Below are 19,377 nucleotides of genomic sequence, written 5' to 3'. Positions count from 1 at the left end.
AATACGATGGAGGGTTCTCATCTCAGCCTTATTACTAGGGATGCACGATAATTATCGGTCCGATAATTATCGGTCCAATAATTATCGGTCCGATAATAGGAATTATGACGTCATCCTGATAAACCCGATACCAGTATTAATAGCCCCGATAATATACAATATATTTTTTGGGTAAAAAAAAAGAAAAAAATACTGCGGCCCATGGTGGTGGTGGGGTTATGGTATGGGCAGGCGTATGTAATGGACGACGAACACAGGCCACTCGATTCACAGCATTATCCTAACCCTAACCCTACCCCTAACCCTTACCCCTCACACCAGATACTGACTGGTTTTCGGACCCCCCCAGACCCCCCAATAAAGCAAAACTGCACGTTTCAGAGTGGCCTTTTATTGTGGCCAGCCTAAGGCACACCTGTGCAATAATCATGCTGTCTAATCAGCATCTTGATATGCCACACCTGTGAGGTGGGATGGATTGTCTCGGCAAAGGAGAAGTGCTCACTATCACAGATTTTTTCAGATTTGTGAACAATATTTGAGAGAAATGATTATTTTGTGTATATAGAAAATGTTTTAGATCTTTGAGTTCATCTCATGAAAAATGGGAGCAAAAACAAAAGTGTTGCGTTTATATTTTTGTTCAGTGTACCTACAGATGTGAACAGACATTCTCAGTGATGAAGTTCAACAAATCCAAAAGATACAGATCCTCTATCACTGATGATCACCTCTCAGCTGTCCTTCGCATATCCACCTCAGACATTGAACCAGATTTCCGTGCACTTGTTCAAGCCCAAGACCGACTGGATTTTTCTCACTGAACAAGTCAAATTAACTGAAAAACAAAAATCAAAAGCACTCATTTATTTTTGTATAAAGCTGATTAATTTCTTATCTTTAACATACTGTAAAACACCTTTTCAGTATTGGTTTGTGAAGATTAACGTGTCAAATGTAATTAAATACTGATTCAATTATTGTTTTTACTGTTTATTACCTCTATAGGAGTATTTTCCTATTTGGCTCACTCCACAATTTCATATATTTATTGTAAGGTAACATTCTTATTATTTTCATTACCAGTAACAGCTCATAAAAATATGTAATATACTGCATTCTATAATGGAAGAAAATGTATATTGAGCAGAATTAAGTTCAACTTATTTTGATTCGGCCCCCCAACACAGCTCGAGTTTCTGAAGTGGCCCCTTGTACAAATAATTGCCCACCCCTGGTCTAGAGGCAAGAGCTTCGGAGCTAAGAGGCGGCGTCGCTTACGTCTCTCTTACGTCGAGGCGGGTTGAAGTAGATGCTGAAGCAGACCCGGCGCCAGAACAAATCTAAAGGGAGGGCATATGATTTTCATGGGAGGGCACACAACACCGTCACGTGCTGCGGGCCTGCGGCACAATATATCAAACAGCAAGGCCAACAGCATTGCGCAAAGACGCACACTTATCGCAAATACATACACAAATAAAGGGCAACATAGAAACCACTTTGAAACATTGTGTGCGTGGCAGCACAAACACTGGTAAATCACGAGCAAGGCACACTGGTTAAGGATGGCAGCTTCCTCATCGCTGCACTCGGAGAGAAATAGACGGAGACGATGAACTGCTGTTAGCTCTATTATGGCATTGTGCATGTCGTGAGAGGTGTATGTTGCTGTGTGGGGAATGCTGTCCATTATTTTGTACTGCAGCGTATACTCAAACAGCAATAGGAAGAGCCCACTGCCTGACTCGGACATGCTGTGGAGTGAATCGTGGTCACCTCTGAGAGGGAGTTGGCTGACACGTAATAACGGTTCCGTGCCAGCTGATCTGCACCAAAGTACTCATATCCTTATTTGTTTCCTCGCGTATCTGTCTCTCTCTCTCCACAAACTCTCACATGAAATGTGTTCTTTTGATGCGGCATGTCTTAGCAGTCCTTTATCAGTCTGTAATGCGTGTTTCCAGTCGCAAAAACCTTTGACAGTAAAAGCTGCATCAGATGAAGACGTATTGACTTTAAACTGTCTACAGGGGAAACAAAAGGCTGCGTCTGCTTTTAACGAATATTCAAGCCATGGTCTGTTGTGTACCATGCAGCGGCAAAAGTGCGCTTCTTTCCTGAAAACAATCTCCCTGGATAACGATCCAGTTTCACCTGGTTGGGTTTATTAACCCCAAGATCATCTGGGGCTGTTGGTCTTTGAGCGGTTGCTGGCCCAATAGTAGCTGTTGATGTGCTGCAAGGTAGCGTCTGTAGTGGAGGCACCGGCACGGAGCAGGAGGAGGAGGATGCTGGCGGGTGTGGTACAGGGTGTGGCAACGCAGGTGGTGACGGTGGGGCACAAGGAGCTGTGCCTCGGAGGACAGCGTTGGTGGCGGCCGCCTTGATGAGTCAGGGCTTGGGCTCGCTAACTCAGCCCCGGGGTTTGCCGAGGTCAAGCTTGTGACATTAAGGCGTGCTGCTGCACCGGCAGGTGCAGGGTCGCCAGCAGCTGCATCGGCTGCAGTTCTTTCATCGCTATTTCGTTTGAATAAATCCTTAGACCTTTTGAGCCAATTTCTGATGTCCATTTTGTAATTCAAACAGAAATGGGAGTCTACAGAATGCACAATCAACAATAAACAAATTCAGAATTGGCGGCAGAGTGTGACGCTGTGATTGGTCTTTAAATGTGGACAAATCACAAATCACAACAGACACATGAATTTATTTGACGTAGCCTGCGATTTTTTTGTTTTAGTTTCTATCTGACATCACATACATCGTAGCATAAAAGTTCACAGTTTATTTATAATAAAAAAAATATATATATTTTTACATTTTTATAAATAATAAAAATCGTGTTTATTGTGGGAGGGCAAGAATGTCCCTCCCACGGCGCCGGGCATGTGCTGAAGACCACAAAGAAGTCTTGCATTTCGCATGTGATGTTTGTAAAGTTCCAAGTAAAGTCGTCCCTTGTAAAGTCGTCCCTTGTAAAGTAGTCCCTTGTAAAGTCGTCCGATGCCTTCCATTTCGTTTCGTACGAGGATAACCAAAGCGAACAGCGCTTCAATACAATCGGCCATTGTTGTTGTTGTCGATGTGAGGGATTTCCGCGCAGTTTGGATTTTATGAAGCATGCACGTAAACAGTGACGTCATGACGCAGCAGCGGCAGCTCTGGGCGGTGTGAACAGAGCGGGAGCAGAAAAGGGAAACCGGAGCTGACCCAGAAAAGCTCCCGCTCGGAGCTAGAAAGGGAAAAGCTCTGGTGTGAAAGGTGCAGCAATGCGGTGTTAAGGGGTCGTGGTGGGGTCACGCATTCTGGTGAGATCAGGTTGCTCTGCGAGGTGAAGACAGGAGCTGATTGGACGTCCAGCTATGAATTCACAGAGGGCCAGCTATAGTAACTCAACGAGAGAGTAATGTGAAATGACAGTACAATTGACCAATCATATCTTCCCTCTAAATGGGTGGGCTTTATTATCGCGGACTTTATGACAAGTTCCGCCCGCTGTGAAACGTTTCTTGTTTCCATAACAACAACTGTCAACAGCGTAAACTCGCCTTCAAACTAAAAGCATGCCAAATTACACTTAAGACATACAACTGCAACGAAAGTAACAAACACAATGCAATATCCTTTTCAATTTCAAAGAACACAAATTGGGTTATTTACAGGTGTTGTTTTGTGTGGTAGAGGGTCGCTTTCATTTCATGGTCGCTTTTTAAAAAAAAATAATATATATATATTTTGTATTTTGCGACCCACCTATCACATCTCTGTGAGACGCCCCACACTTTGAGAAACGCTGCACTAAAGGATGTGTAGGAACACCTAATGCAACTCATTCTCACCCATGTGAATGTAATGGTTTTTGGTTCAGTTATGGAGCTGTAGGGCTTCGAACACACACTGAGGACATGGATACATTTATAGTTCATTTGGGTATTTTGATGGGACTTGACTATGCAAAAATATTAACTATTGCCAGCTTAAATAAAAATGTAAGTATTAAAAAAGCAGCACAAGTTATCTGTGGACAAATTGACCAGTCAACTGTTTCATGTTGGTCAATATGGTATTCTGTATGGACTTTGCATTTGAATATTTATTTTACAACACACACAATGAAATTCAAAGTTGCAAAAGATAAAATATGACCCAGAATGTTGGGAAGATGATTACAATAGTTGGGTGTCATGACGTTACATATCAGTCATTTAGGCTGGCAGCATTTGTGCAAAAGAAATGCAGATACAGTCAAAGATTGGATGGTTGAATGGAAAGTATTTTTATATCAGGGAATGCTACAATTAATGAATAAAATCAGCAAAATATTTGATATACATGTGAATATATCTGCACATCCTTATTGTTAGAAGTTTGAATCTTTATGGTTTTAATTGTAAGTCGTTTTGGGCAAAAGTATGTGTCTTATTGAACTGCAGCTTGTTGTTGTTGCTAGTACAGGAGTTCATTTGGCATGTTTAAAACAGATCACTGCCTCACAGGTGGAAACACACTTTGTGTCTATTTGAATGAGATTATCTTCCCATGAATAACTCATTGTGTTTGCTGAGCAGCGGGTCAGGGACACTCTCCGGACGGCACAACGTGAAGCTCTTAAGCACTGCCTGTAAGGAACCGATAAACATGCTTCGCACAGGTCATCACCTGCTGCTCTCTGCGTATCAAAGTCAAAGATGGACAGAAAAATGGAGGCCAGTCCAAGTACATTTGCATAACGTCCACATTTATTTGGTTTCAAGTTCTAACACATTCTAAACATGCTTTTAATACGTAATGGATCACATTCTTAACAGGTAGTTAAAGTAACAATAGCAGACAAGAGATTTCTGAAGAGAAAAGCATTTCAATTGTCTGTTCACAGGTGATGACGGTGTGTGAATCTCTTTCTTCCCTGAGATATGTCACGATTGTTCTTGACTTCTCCCACCCTCTCTCCTCGTGTGCTGCTGCCCCGCTGGACTCCAGCGGGGCAGGGGGCTCAGACCTGACAGCAGGGTCTGAACAGAGGAGCTTTGGAGCGCATGGTCATAGTAAGAGCTGTGATAGTATGCAGCAACTAAATGCTTGTTGCTGAACATTATGAATGTCATGACTTCGTATCGAAACATTCAACAATGACAAGCTCTTTCTGTAACCGAGTGCTGCAGAGCTCCTCTTCTCAGGTTTCTGACAGTTCTGACGTGGGGGGGCTGGACATGTGGCTTTGCCGAACTGGCCTGTTATAGGACAGCTGGATGATGGGTCCTCCCTGACCTCAGCAGCCAAATAAATTGATTAAAATAATGTACTTGTTTGTTAGGCTGTTGTTGAATTCAGCTCTTACCCTATTTACTTTCATTCATCAAGACTGGCTTTTTCCTTCACAGTGGAGGCATGTGAGAGACTTTCTTCATCAATGCAAGGTAACAGGGGGCGGGTCATTGACAGAGACTGTCATTTTAGGGTTGAAGTATGCCTTTAACGTGCTCCTTTACAACCTGCATCTTATCTTTGCAAAAATGCAAATCTGACCCAGAATGTTGGGAAGATTATTACAATAGTTGGGAGTCATGACGTCACACATCAGTCATTTAGGCTGGCAGCATTTGTTCAAAAGCCATCCATGTCCAACCCCAGAGATAAGACGGTTATCTGTAGTCCCGTGCCGCAGCGAGCGAGGCGCGTAAACACGGTGGATGATCCCGCACTAGCTGCATTGACCGAGTCTGATATGAAACAGCTAGCACTCCATGTTTTTCTTACCAATGAACAATCATGGAGCACAGAGGAATAACAGCCATTCACAGGGTACCAAGGCGTTTTCGGAAAAAGTCAACACAAAATAAAGCACTGGTTGCTGCAACAAGAATGCATTATGCCATGCTTCATCAGAACACTGACAGTCATTCTTTCATCATTGGTATTGGACTTACGATTAACAGGGCTAAAGTGAAATAAAGATGACGCTAATTTGACATGAAATGAATGAAAAAAGAGAGGAGAGGTAGAGGATGAGAGACAGCCAGAGGTCAGAGGAGATAAAGCTGCTGACAGCAGGCCAATCTGAGGTAGAGAGGATTATGAGGCAACATGTTTACACATTACAAAAAATAAACATTAAGAAAACAGGTATCCGAGCGTTTCATTCATCTGAGAGGTCACTGTGTGGACAAAAGAGACAGCAATAATAGAACATTGGTGCAATGAAACCAATAAATAAGACAACAAATGCATCTATTTGAAAGTAAGTAACATGATGACAAATAAAGAGGTAGTTTCAGTAGATAAATTGCAAAGGACATATCCCTCGACTGCAAAAAACAATACAGAAAATAAAAAAGAAGACTTCTTCAGCACGTGTTTCAAAATATGACAGGTAGGAAGTCACAGCTGTACATTAAAGAAAGACCCCCCTCCATATCCTCTTCCACTGTCAGATCTCAGCACTCTGATGGTCAGCATTCCTACAGTTACTTTGAGATGAAGTGACCACCCTGCTACAGCGTGAAGCCACAGTGGCAGCTCTCACAGTCTGACACCAACACCTGATATTTATTTCAACTTTTGAAACTAAACTGAAGCCGTATTCCCAACAGTGGAGGAGGATGTCTGGGGGAGCTGGTTCTGTTTTGAAGATACATCGCATCGCACAGACTTTCTTTTACATAAAGAAGATATCCCTGAGATTATGTGGTTTTTAGGTTCAATTCAACAAAAGACATGGACACTCAAATACTTTCTCACTTACCGGCAGTTTAACCTGGCGGTTAGATTTGGAGGTGTTGGTCTGCCAGTTTCTGCTTCCAGCCCAAAACAAGCTCAATTCCATACACCATCCATTTGTAGAGAAGATGGCAGGTCAAACTAAACCTGAAGGTGAAAACATATTGAATGCGTTGTGTCATTTAGGTGAAATGACCCTTAAACCTCAGAAGCCTGTGTGATGCATGATGCACATTTGACTAAATAGTGAGAGAAATATTGTCCACACCCGTCTTAGCTGCTCTTAGAATCCAGGTGGTAGAACATTAGTGTAATTTAATTCAGGTTTGGAACCACAGATGGCTCCAAAGCATCACTTTTGCATTGTAAAATGATTCAAAATACATAAGATGTCAAGTCCATGTGAGACATGGCTCACATGGCCTGTATATCACCATTTCATAAAATACGGTGGACAAAGGAATCAGTTACTAGAAATCATGTCCAAAAAAAGTTAAGCATTCATTCAAAATTTAGAAAATGACAAGGGCTGTCTTCACTGCCCTGTCCACACAAAAGACAATGAATATGTGAAAAACTACAAAAATCCAAAACATTAACATCATAACTAAAAAGGAACATGACACTGTATAAAAATCAAAAGATGAGAAGGGGCTGCAGGAGGCACCTCTCCGTCCATCACCCACACCCAGAGGAAAACTCCCCCTGCAGGTCTAATCTTCAAACTGCATCCACTGAATGAAGGGGGGGGGGAACACTTTTCTACTTAGGACCTACAATGTCCTGGAACCTACATCTACATCTACTAGAAGTACACCAGCATGGTCACTGAGGAACTCCCGAATGCAATACATAACACTAACTTTACCCTGTTTAGATTCAGGTCTGCAGGGACCTGAGAGAGGAACATGGCATGGCGGGCATGGGCCAGGGTCAAAGGTCAAGGTCTCCGAACCCCACCGTCATGTGCAAAAAAAGAGAGATGCAAAGATGCATTTCAAATTGTTCGTACATCATGAAATGACAAAGAACCCGAGGAGTCAAGGAGACGCCTCAGGCGGCTTGAAATTATCATCTCATACTTCAAAAATAAAAGACCATTTCCTATATGGCTTAAACAATGTGCATATCTGTCACAGAGGGTATGGAAGCCAGAGGAAAGTCACTTCAACTCTGAACCTCGACCCCAGTGAGACACTGCCAGAAGATGCATCCTTTAAACTGATCATCTGCAAACTTTTATTAGACAGTTCATTAAGGTTATTGGTCTTTTGGCCAACCTTAGCCAATAAACAATCGGACCTGAAGCTCAGCTCCACACGTTCTAGGGCTTCTTGGATCTGGATCCGGTCCAACTTTAACTGATTCTGGTCTTGGGTCTGTGCAAAAGTTTGATTGGACCTGACAAGACCCGAAAACAGTCCAAGTTCCTCTAAAACTGCCCAATGAGACTTTTGAACGGACCAGTGGTTTTTAATCTGGGTTTGAAGCTGGATGAGCTAACAGAAGCTAGCATTCTACGCCAAGTGTTTGTTGTCACTTCCATTTTGGTTCTAGTAGGTCAGGTTGACTTATTTGACCCATGAAGATCTCTACCTGTTCAAAACACCAAGCATTGGCTCTCTGACCTTTGCTTTGTTCTGAATAATTAGTCAAATCCAAGATTTCACAAACTTCCCCTTTAACCCAACAGAGAACCCTAAATAGTTTGTCGAGGCTACAATGCATCAAGGTCCTGGCACTGAAGGGAGCAGACGGAAAACAAGCCGTCTGAAAGAATCGGAGGGAAATACAATCTCATCACATCTGCTCTATGCATATATGTGTGCACAAGAATTTGTGCATGTTTAGCAGCATTTAGAATGAAATCCGGCAACACGCTCGTCTGCCCAGCAGGGGGTCTCCCCTCTGACACAGATTGATTCATTTCTTATCCTGATCCTTCATTGATAAGAAATCTTTTTTGTGGAGCTATTAGCCCCCAACCCATCAGTGGGGAAAAAAGCATTGCATAACACTTTGGTCAAAAAGGGAAAACAATACAACTAAAAACAGCAAACCTAACTACAATCCCCTTCCCCACAATAAAGCCTTACATCCCCAGTCTATGATTGTAAAAAATACCCGTATGCTCCTTTTTTCAATAAAGAACCCGCAGATCCAACTGTCACCTTAACCCATGGAATGTTAAACTGACACGACCGCCTCCCATGGAGCAGGATGACTGAGTCCATGCAGATAGAAGCTCAACTTTTGCCTTTTCAGTGAAGCTAAACACTGGTTCAATCTTTGATTATGCAGCTCCCGTGGACACTCAGTATCTGATTGGGGGAATTGGTTTTTGACCAGGGAACTCTTCATCTAACAGAAAGAAAAGGTACCTGAACAACATTTCCCTGAGGTATTCTCAAACACTCGTCACATATGTCTATCCGCCCCCGTCTGAATAAAATAAACTCTTTTAAAGTCTAGCTCTAACAATAGCAACACTGACACATTGAGCAAACTGGATACACACTTGTAAACTCCAAAGACCAATGCATCTACGAGCATTTGTTTTGTACAGAAGCATGTGCACAGTGTAAATCAGCATACATTCAGCTCTGTCGAGTAATAAATATAGAAAGAAAAAAGTTACAAAAAACAAACTAGCTGCTTGTCACATTCACAAGAGGGGAGACCAGTCCCTCGCCTCGGAGGGTCAGGGGGGGGTGTCTAGTTTCCGGAGGAGGCGGTCCCGCAGGGTGGGGGGGCGCTCCTCTAGCTGCTCAGGCTGGATTTGCAGGAGTGCAAGACTGCTTTGAACAGGAGGGGGAGCTGCTCCAGGGGGACGTTCACCAGCTTCCCTGCAAACAACAGAGGGTCAGCCTCACGGACCACAGAGGGTCAGCCTCACGGACCACAGAGGGTCAGCCTCACGGACCACAGTGGGTCAGCCTCACGGACCACAGAGGGCCAGCCTCACGGACCACAGAGGGTCAGCCTCACGGACCACAGAGGGCCAGCCTCACGGACCACAGAGCAGAGACGGCATACTGTTTTCACCAATTTAAAGATATCAACATTTAGTGCATCGTTTGAATGAGCAGGTACGTTTGAATAGGTCCCAAAGCCAACGCATGTTCAGCCTGTTAGCTAACACTCCCTCAGATGCAGGGACACAGAATGGATGAGGTTTGAAGTGAGGACGTGGGAGACCCCTATGCCAGTATAAGCTCCAAACCGTGTGGTGGGGGGGTCACTGTGCAATATACCCTTGCGCAATTCAAGCTGTATTTATTTTCACTCAATTTATTTACAATCGGCAAATAACATGTGCTAGTTTAGCCATTTATTGACTTTGTAATATGTAAGTGTATTATCTTCACTGTATCTGCACTATACTTCTGCTGCTGGAGCACACTTCCTCATTGTGGGACAAATAAAGGAATCACATTGTGACTCCTTTGGCAGTGATGGGTGAGCAGGATCATTCCTTTGGTCATCACAGCTGACAGTTCCATAACACAGAGTTACAGCCTGGTAGCTTTTTTCATCCTGCTTTTCATTTCAATGTTTTTTCGGTTTTCTCTTTTTAAAAACAAAACGGTTTGGAGCTTATACTGGCCCAGGGTTCTCAATGTAATTAGCTTTATAAGCATGACCATAATGACAATGTATTGCCAGAGTTTTGTACAATTGCAACATCTATACAAAAATATTAGGGCCGGGACTCGATTAAAAAAATTAATCTAATTAATTAGAGGCTTTGTAATTAATTAATCGAAATTAATCGCATTTTTAATCGCATATAAATATTTGACCTAAGAACAGTGAGAAGCAATTTTTTTCACATGGATTTTAGTATACCATTAGGCGCATTCACACTGCAGTACTTTTCCCACAAAGGTTCATGTGAATTTAGTTCATGTGAACTCTTTAGTTCGCATGAACTAAATACAGATCGCGTTCACACTGGAATAAATCCCTGAGGGAGGATGACGGCCCGTCCACACAGCGGCGTGCGTTGAAGCTTCCAACGCTTCTGCCCATTCACTTTGAATGGGGTGACGTCACTTTTAGCCGAACTGCATCGGGGGAAGCGACGTGGAGCGTTGCTGGCGTAGCTGGCGTCAAAAGTTGAGCAATGTTCAACTTTTGACGCCTCGACGGAGGAGTCAGCCAATGAAATCCCATTTATGCAAATCTGCCAGTACAAGCGCTAGCCAATCAAACCGCGTGTATGCTGGGAGAGACTACGCAGGTCATTTCCTCATATTAAAAAAAATGGAGGGAAAATTCATTATAGCGGTAGTGAATCACCCGGTGCTGTATGATCAGTCTCTGTTCATCTACCGGGATACAAACCGGAGGAGCGAGGCATGGAGGGAGGTGGCAGAGACAGTGGGTGAAACTGGTAGGGTTTCGCCTGTTTGGGGATTTTATATCCAGTTTACTTCGTTTTAACATTGCTATTGCTTTGTATGTCGGGGGCGGGAGATTCATGTGATTGGTTGTTGGTCGCGTTGCTCGCAAAAAATCCCCAAGCTTCAGATACGCCCACCTCCAAGCGTCAACGCACGCTGCTGTGTGGACGCTCCGTAGGCAAATGAAGCCGCTGACGTCACTTGTTCTTCTTCTGCTTTGGGTTTACTGGCAGGCCGCAAACCACTTCACGCCGTATACTGCCACCCGGAGTCCCCGGCCGGAAGTCCCCGGAGTTGGGGACTGGCTTCAGTAGAAGCTGCTGGGAGTCCCAGCAGCCTTCCGAGTAAATCGCCAGAACGCCGACACCTCCTCATCTCCACCGCTCCCATGTTTTATTTTGTGTTGCCATAAATTAGTCTCTCTGCGTTTCTGCGCTGGGCTAATGCTAATGCTAATAATGCTAATGCGAGGATAATAAAATGGCGGCTTCACAAAACTTTTTGGGAGTTTTACGGGGCGTGGTTTGCAATCCGCCCAGCCAATCAGAAATATAGCTCTTTTCTCACAAGAGAGCCGCACGAAAGTCCCTGCTCTCTAGCAGCTCTCTGCTCTCTAGCAGGGACTTTCGTGGGGGTAAAAAGGTTCTCATGAACTAATTTTAGTACCGGCTCTTTTTGGTGTGAACGCGATAAAAGAGGCTAACGTCCACGCTAGCTGCTATATGTTTTGCATTGAGGTGATACTTGAGGCTTGATGTGCTGCGGTGATATGCGAATTCCTTTTTGAATAATTTGCACACAACCGTGCTCTTATCGACGCTTCCAACCGTCCGTTTTTTAAAACAACATTTCCCACTGTTGTTCACTGTGGTTTGTTGTTGTCTGAAGTCATGAACGTTAGTTGGTGCTCCAGTATAATCGGTACGCCTGAAACTCATCCAGTGAGAAACGTTCCGCGGTGCAAAAATAAGTGCGATTAAAATGCGTTAATTTTTTTAACGCGTTAATTTTTGTGTAATTAATTAATCTTAATTAACGCGTTAAAGTCCCGGCCCTAAAAAATATACATTTGGAATGTTCCGTTATGTTCATAAACATTTTCAACAGATGCAAGAACAACACAGAACAATCACAAAAGATTAGTTATTGATTATTGTGCATGAACGCTCTGATAGTCACTTCATACAATACATTAATAAGACCATAATAATACATACAAAAGTATGAGATGTGTATCTGGTGCAGAAGGTCATTCTGATTCTCTCAGGTCATCTCCCACTACTCATCCAGGACACGCTAGATAACGGGCTGGCCTGCACCTAATGATGTGCTGGGATTGGCCAGGTGATATTCAGATGTACCAGATCATTCAAATTATGCAATTTAGTAAACGCTCATGTCAACTCTTAAGCAAAACACCATAACAAAAATGTATTGCTTTTAAATGAACATAAATCCTTTAAATGTAACTATTTGGCCTCTACGTGGCGCTTTCAGGTCTTCCAGTCCACCATATTAGAGTTAAGGACTATAGAAGCACTGAAGATCTATCCAGCTCTCAGGAGCCTCACCTGCGATGCAGCGGATCTCCGGGAGACACATCATAATCTCGGGGAAGCGTTTGGGCTGGTGCGGGTACTTGTACTCCGTGTAGTCCTGACACACGTACCAGTAGCGCTTGTTGAGCTGCTCCAGCTGCGAGGTGTTGGACAGTCCTCGGATATCTGCGGATAAAAATGTGAGGTCAGCTTTGATTTATTTAGAGGTTTCTACCTCTTTTATTTATTTAAAACTTTTATTAGCTACATTTCCTCTTTAACCTTTGTTATAACTATTACAACGTTTTATTATTATTTTACAGGTTTTTATATTTTACTGTATCTTTTCATTTTGTCTTATGCCTTCCTTCATTTTTCTGAGGGGTCATTATTTATTGAATTGTATTATCATACCTTTTACCCCCTTGTCTCCCAAACTGTTCAAATGTGATATGATGTGTCCATGTTTCCAGAAAGGTCTGTCTGATCTGAGGGGGGTTTCTTCTTCTCTCTTTTAATGTGTAATCTGTGCTATGTTGTTAAAGCACTTTGAACTGCCTGCTGTATGAAAAGTGCTACATAGTTAAAGCTTTATGTTAAGAGTACTGTTAGGGTTAATACAAGCTTGAGCTCTGTCAAATCAGATTGTTACCTTGGTTGAGGAAGTTGATGGCTTTCATGCAGGCATACTCCTCATTACTGATCTTCAGCTGGTGGAACTTGCGGAAGAGATAAATCAACCTCTCCATCACCTCCATCCCGTCCTCGCTGAATCTGAGGAGTCACACACAGACCGGCTCATTATGCTGGGAATACGTAGCGGTGAGGAACATTGATATCAAGATGCTTAGGGTTTGTCCCTCTGGATGAGGAAGATAGACTGGGTTTTAGTAGGATACATAGAATAACCATATCATTCACATTTAAATCCACTGCCAAAACTTTTTAAATCCCTCAAGCCCCATTATCTTAAACTGCTATGCTCCAATGAACACGGAAAGAATAAGGGAGGGAATACGTCAGATCTTCTGAAAGTGCTTAACAAACATCTTGCTAATCCCACAGCTGTTTAAAGGAGTTAGAAAAGGTTCACAAAGTGTAATTCCACTCATCAAAGCCCAATGCCCTGTCTCTCTGCCTCTCACAAACGTGTCTCTGTAAATCAGATATTCCCTCCTAAACTACAGGCGAGTCGACTGCAGCCGCAGAGAAGCACCGTATATTAGCAGAGTGTGTGTCATGAGGTCAGATCATTCTGGTGTGATTTACACAGATGCAAACCCCCACTCATCCTTTTCTGCCCGGCGTGGGACATGCATGTATTTCACATGTTAGACGGTGCTAGCCACAGCCCTGTCCTGAGGAGGCCCCCCCCGTTCACAGACCACTCCACTGGCCCTCAGCCAACTACAATACTTTCCCTGCCGTGATAAGGGAGACATCAAACGCCTGGAGATACTCATAAAGAGGGGAAACTCGCCTTTCACAGGACTGCTTTTTATTATTATCTTTCATCCACCTTTCTTACGAGTGAAATATTGGCTCCCAGAGGCTAAACATAGCAAGTAATACTCTGTTGTGTTATGGTGCACTAGCCACCACAGGCAGGAGACCTGAATCCCTTTACGGAGATATTACCAACACCTATGAATTAGGGACATTGATTCAGTTACTTATCAATATGTTACTGCATGATGGATTTAAAGTTGGCATAATTGAAAATTCTATCAAAATAAGTTATTTTTCATGCAAAAGTAGCAAAGAAAATGTTTTGAGCCTATGAAGGTTTTCTGCTTGTATCATTTAAAAATGAATACCTTGGTGTTATAGACTGACAAGACATTTAAAAGACACCACCTTGGAATTTGAGATTTAAATGTTACTTTTAAAAATGGCTTTTAGGGTAAACAGTAACTTTGTCCACTATTATACTGTGTTGGTTATCACACTCATTCAAACCATGATAACTGGGCTGTCTCCTTTGTGGCAGAGTTATGAGACCTGAGTTTATAGAACATCTATCCACAGCTTCCTGCCACTCACCCCTGCAGCTCGTCGTCAGACGGCGTGTACTTGGCGGTGACGTCGGCCAGGTCTCCAAAGATCTGTGCGCTGTAGATGGTGAGGCAGGAGAGCAGGATGAGCTCCTGCCAGGTGGAGCTCAGCAGGCAGGTGTAGTCCTCTATGGAGAGCTCGCAGAAGAACGGCAGCTTCTTGATCCAGGAGATCTGGCGGAAGAGCAGCTCGTCTGCCAGGCGGCACAGCAGAGCGAACAGCTCCACCTGGGTCACTTTGTACCTGTCAGACACCAGAGGGCAGGTAAGAACTCAGCAAGACAATTCAAAATACTGGTTTGTTGTGGAAAATAGATCCTAGTGGCCCAAGCTTCAGGTGTGGGCCATATTCCATTAGACTATTTGCTGAAGGCCATTTCAAAATGGACGACGGGCCATAGTTTGGAGAACCCTGCTCTAACATGATGCAGGTCATATTGTAAGTCACCACACTAACAACACGTTCTGGATTCCCTGATCTGTGTTGCATTGTAGTGAGGGGGCGAGAGCATGATTTGTTGCGTCTGCGTTGACTCACCCGTCTTCTATGAGCATGGGGGTTGCCAGGGGGGCCAGGTCTTCAGCGGCCACCAGCTGCAGCACCAGGGGGTGGGACTGGGGGTAGAGGCTGCGGGGCTGGGGGGCCAGCAGGCCCGACTGCGCGGCGTAGCTGAACAGGTGGGGCAGAAGCTGGTAGTGTGTGGACATGGAGTTGTTGATGTACTGGTCTCTGAGGGCCGCCGTGTAGCCGTTCATCTCCACAGAGCGGCTGGATGCACACAAAGGTCAGAGGTCAGACACACTTGAAAGGAATAATCGTACATTTTGTGAAATAGCCTTTACCATCCTTCCCTGAGATCGATATGTTTAATCACCCTTTTGTGCTAATTCACGTTAAGAGACCTTTTACATCTCCGTACATTTCAAGCATTAGTGTTGGGATATCAGATGCATTTACCGGCAGTTGGTTTTTATTTTTAACTTCTACTTCATTTATCTAATGGTCTTGTTGAGATATCGCCGACACTACGTACCGGACATACAGACTGACTCTTTAAACTTCCTAAACTTTAACACTTTGGTGGAGCTCCACTCCCTTCAACACTTGAAGACAAAACATTGCATTTCACGTTGTACCTGCATACCAAGCACATGCATTCTGTAATTGTTGTTTATTTCTGCTCAGATTTAATTTGATAATTCAAGAATTCTTCTGAATAGCTCTCAGGCTGTGTGGCTACGGTGATAAACCTTGTGTTTATACTAAAGGAGACTAAAATAAATACAGTCATGCAAGTAGCTAGACAATATCTGTCCTTGATGATTGCAGATAGACAATGCACTCGTACCATAGCAAGAAAAGCAGATAGCAGAAAGTTCTTTGTGTTTGCTATCATCTGTGCGTCGAGGAGCTGCACATTCAGGCATTCTTCAGCTGATTACTTACTTTAACTAAAGTCTGGCTGCGATGGGAAAGAGGTGTTAGACTGTCAGGGCCGGCTCATTATCTCAATAATGGGGTGAGTGCTGGCGCTCGGCGCTGAGAGGACGATATGAGCGACTCACTTGGAGGACAGGGTGGAGGCGGGGGACGGCTGGTTGCCCTCCGACGCTCCGTTGCTGGGCGAGCTGTGGTCACTGTCTCCGTTGTTGCCCCAGGTGTGCTCCGGGACGTCCTCCTTGAACTCCTGCCCCGACATGATCCGCTCTATCTCCTCCTCTGTGATCTGAAACACAAACACACACAAAGAGATGTGAGCTCATGGAGCTTACAGCACATCCTCAAGCAAAGGAAAGCCGTGTCCTAGTTGAATTGATCAGCATTGACTGCTTTTCACTCAAATGTTGAGAAGCAAGGACACAGTGAAACAGGAAGGTAGAAAAGGAAAAAAGAAAGGAAAGAAAGAAAGCAAATTGTGTGTGTGTATCTGATTGATAAACACACAACTAAAATAATATGATCCTTGCCGGTCCATGAAGGGAGAAAATAGACAAAGGCATTTTGAAAGGCATTAGCATGCCAGAAAATGTGGTGTCTTGTATCTGCAGCTGGGGTCGAGACACTTCCATTGCTATCATTCAGCACACAGTGAAACGGCAATTCATTCCATATAAATGACAGAGGTCCTGCTTCCATTAGGACTCGGAGATAAAGCAGTCATTTAATGGAAGCGGGCGTTTTTCAATGCATTCATGGTGAGTGAGCCAACTCTGGGACTGAGCCACAATAACATGTATAGACTGACTCTTAGCCGGCGGAAGGTCAGTGAATGTCACAAAAACAACATTTCTGGTATTCAGTGATGATGTACCTGAACAGGCCCGATGCTTTTGTTCCTCCCTCCTGGCATGCCATCCTCTCTGATTGCTGCATGACAAAAACAAAGAGCAGAAATCTCAATCTACACGTGGTCCATGAACACACCACGGATCAGGGTTAGTGTCAGAGCTCTACCTAGTGGCTGAAACTGATCCCACAGGGCTTTGCTTCATATTTTGTTTTGGTCCTTTTTCACTTTTGTTCCAACTTAACTTTTTGTTTTTGTTCGGCAGGTAGAGAGGTTTTTTTCTTGACATGGGATTGGTTTATTAGAAGCAAGGAGTTAAATGTATTTCAAGTGTCAGGACATGCCTGCTTTCATCACAGTATTTGAAGAATAAATGGTTGAAATTAGGCCATCAGGCTGAAGCAGCACTGAAGGGTTATTTACAACCAGCATCCACAAGGGGGCAGCGTGGTACCTGAGATGAACCCGTCTCTGTCCTGAGAGTCATTCGGGGACTTCCTCTCTTATTGCCCTGCATGCACAAGTTATGTTTGAAGTTTTCTTAACTACACATATTGTTAATTTAGTGTATTTAGAGTTACTGAAAAGATTGATGTAGATTATCAAAAAGCTAATCACAAAGTTATAGTTTTCAAAAATGTAAAATATCAATTGGTTGTCAATTGTAGCAGGAATTACCCCAGAAGAGGACTTGGTCAGGTCTGTTCCTGAACATGACAGGTTGCAGCACATGACCCCTGTTTTACTCACAATTACATTTTGGAACATTGACAGAGACTCAAGCGTTTAATAAATACAACCAAGCAAATGTTTTAAAACATTCAAATAGAATCTATCAAACCATTACCACCCTTTCATTTAATCATTTAGAAGAAGGAAAGGTTCATGTTCATGATATGTAGACATGTATAATTGCTGGCGTTTTCACATTATTGTCATCCATAAACAACATGTAACCAAAAATGTGAAAATATAAAATAGGAAATTCTCATAATCATCTTCATTTTTAATAGGTGGAGCCACCATAGGGTTAAAATATGTGACGTGTCCACCCGTTACCTTTGCGGTTCATCCCCATCTGCAGACACTTGAGCAGGCGGCAGTACTGGCAGCGGTTGCGCTGCTTGCGTGACATCTCGCAGTTCTTGTCGCGGCTGCAGCGGTACACACGCTTGTTGCAGATGCTCCTCTTGAAGAAGCCCTTGCAGCCCTCACAGGAGATGATGCCATAGTGCAGGCCTGTGGCACGGTCTCCACAGATAAGGCAAGTACGTTGGTCAGCTGGATCATCTGCAGAGACACACAACAGAAAAAAGGAAAGGAGACATTTAGAACCACTTCTTAACACTAATTCCTCCACATCGTGAAAAAAGTGGGTGCAAAAACCTCGCTGGAGGCACACGTTTTTAATTGAGATCATGGGGGCGGTTGGGGCTTAAGCACTAGCCAGGCGCTGGATAATCCAAAGAGTTCTTAAGCCCCAACTCTCATTTTGTGAAAGTGGAGGTGTAACAGGCAGCAGGAGGGAGACGTCTTGTGTATGTTTTATTCAGCAGCGAGCTGAAACCACACCACTGATTTGTTTACAGTGTCTCCTTTCTCTCCTCGAACAACAGCAGTATCACATGAAGAGGCCTCTTTCTGCAGAGACCTCAGACCTGTTCATCTCAAATGTTGCTCATATTTGCTATATCAATCAATTTGCGACATTCAATTCAGGGTATTGATTATCAATCCATTTAGTACTTTTAAAATGTCCTAAAACCTGTTCTTACAATTGGTCTCTTGTTTTTTCCCTTAAACGCCTCCAGGCCTGTCTTGGCCTGGATGTTCCACACAGGCGCTCTCTCAATTATTAGCCTTCTGTTTGCCAAAAACACACTTTCTGCTGATCACTCCAAATTGTGAAAAGTTGGTCGGACAGTAATATATTAGAGCTGTAACGTGGAACACATGTGAGGGCATATTTAAAGACCTGAGGAAGTGGTCCTGTGGCACAAAGTGTCCTGAACCAAGTACTAGAAATGACACTGTATGTGTTGCGGGTTTATAAAGGCTGGAAATGAGACCTTCGAAACAAGAAAAAACGAAAGTGATTTAATAAAGACGTTGGATGTATGGGAGACCGTACGTGTGCGAGGGGATCAAAGAGAGACTGAGGACCTTCTTCATGAAGCTACTGTACTAATCATGAAGGTGCTCTCATACTGTTAAGACAGCAAAGTGAGAGAGCTGCTGGAAATCTTCCCTAATCCCCATCTACCTCCAGGCTACATACCGCACATGATCAAACTCAATTAAGTGGGAGCGCATATACACACAAACACACACACACACACACACACACCACACACACACACACACACACACA

The 19,377-nt window shown here is 43.6% G+C and overlaps 1 protein-coding gene across 3 annotated transcripts in view; it reads right to left on the bottom strand.

The window, feature by feature from the left end:
* Positions 1–4,720: 4,720 nt before the first annotated feature.
* The window catches only part of LOC117533698 (nuclear receptor subfamily 6 group A member 1-A-like), a 93,660-nt gene continuing 79,003 nt past the window's right edge, over positions 4,721–19,377 (bottom strand). The window contains exons 3-11 of one of the 3 annotated variants that reach the window (XR_004567092.1): positions 18,066–18,296; positions 17,031–17,086; positions 16,285–16,445; positions 15,257–15,487; positions 14,708–14,962; positions 13,317–13,438; positions 12,698–12,850; positions 6,746–6,867; positions 4,721–6,158 (exon numbers count right to left, since the gene is read on the bottom strand). Coding sequence is in view for 2 of the 3 variants with exons in the window: in XM_034197597.1 (XP_034053488.1) it covers positions 9,481–9,566; positions 12,698–12,850; positions 13,317–13,438; positions 14,708–14,962; positions 15,257–15,487; positions 16,285–16,445; positions 17,031–17,086; positions 18,066–18,296 (1,295 nt within the window). In the remaining variant the exon portion in view is untranslated. Of the gene's footprint in view, positions 9,567–12,697; positions 12,851–13,316; positions 13,439–14,707; positions 14,963–15,256; positions 15,488–16,284; positions 16,446–17,030; positions 17,087–18,065; positions 18,297–19,377 lie in introns of all 3 variants that reach the window. The other 2 variants (XM_034197597.1, XM_034197598.1) reach the window with 2 other exon arrangements.

The sequence above is a fragment of the Gymnodraco acuticeps genome, unplaced genomic scaffold (genome assembly GCF_902827175.1).
Source record: "Gymnodraco acuticeps unplaced genomic scaffold, fGymAcu1.1, whole genome shotgun sequence".
NCBI lineage: Eukaryota > Metazoa > Chordata > Actinopteri > Perciformes > Bathydraconidae > Gymnodraco > Gymnodraco acuticeps.
This window is presented reverse-complemented; position numbering and strand designations above follow the sequence as displayed.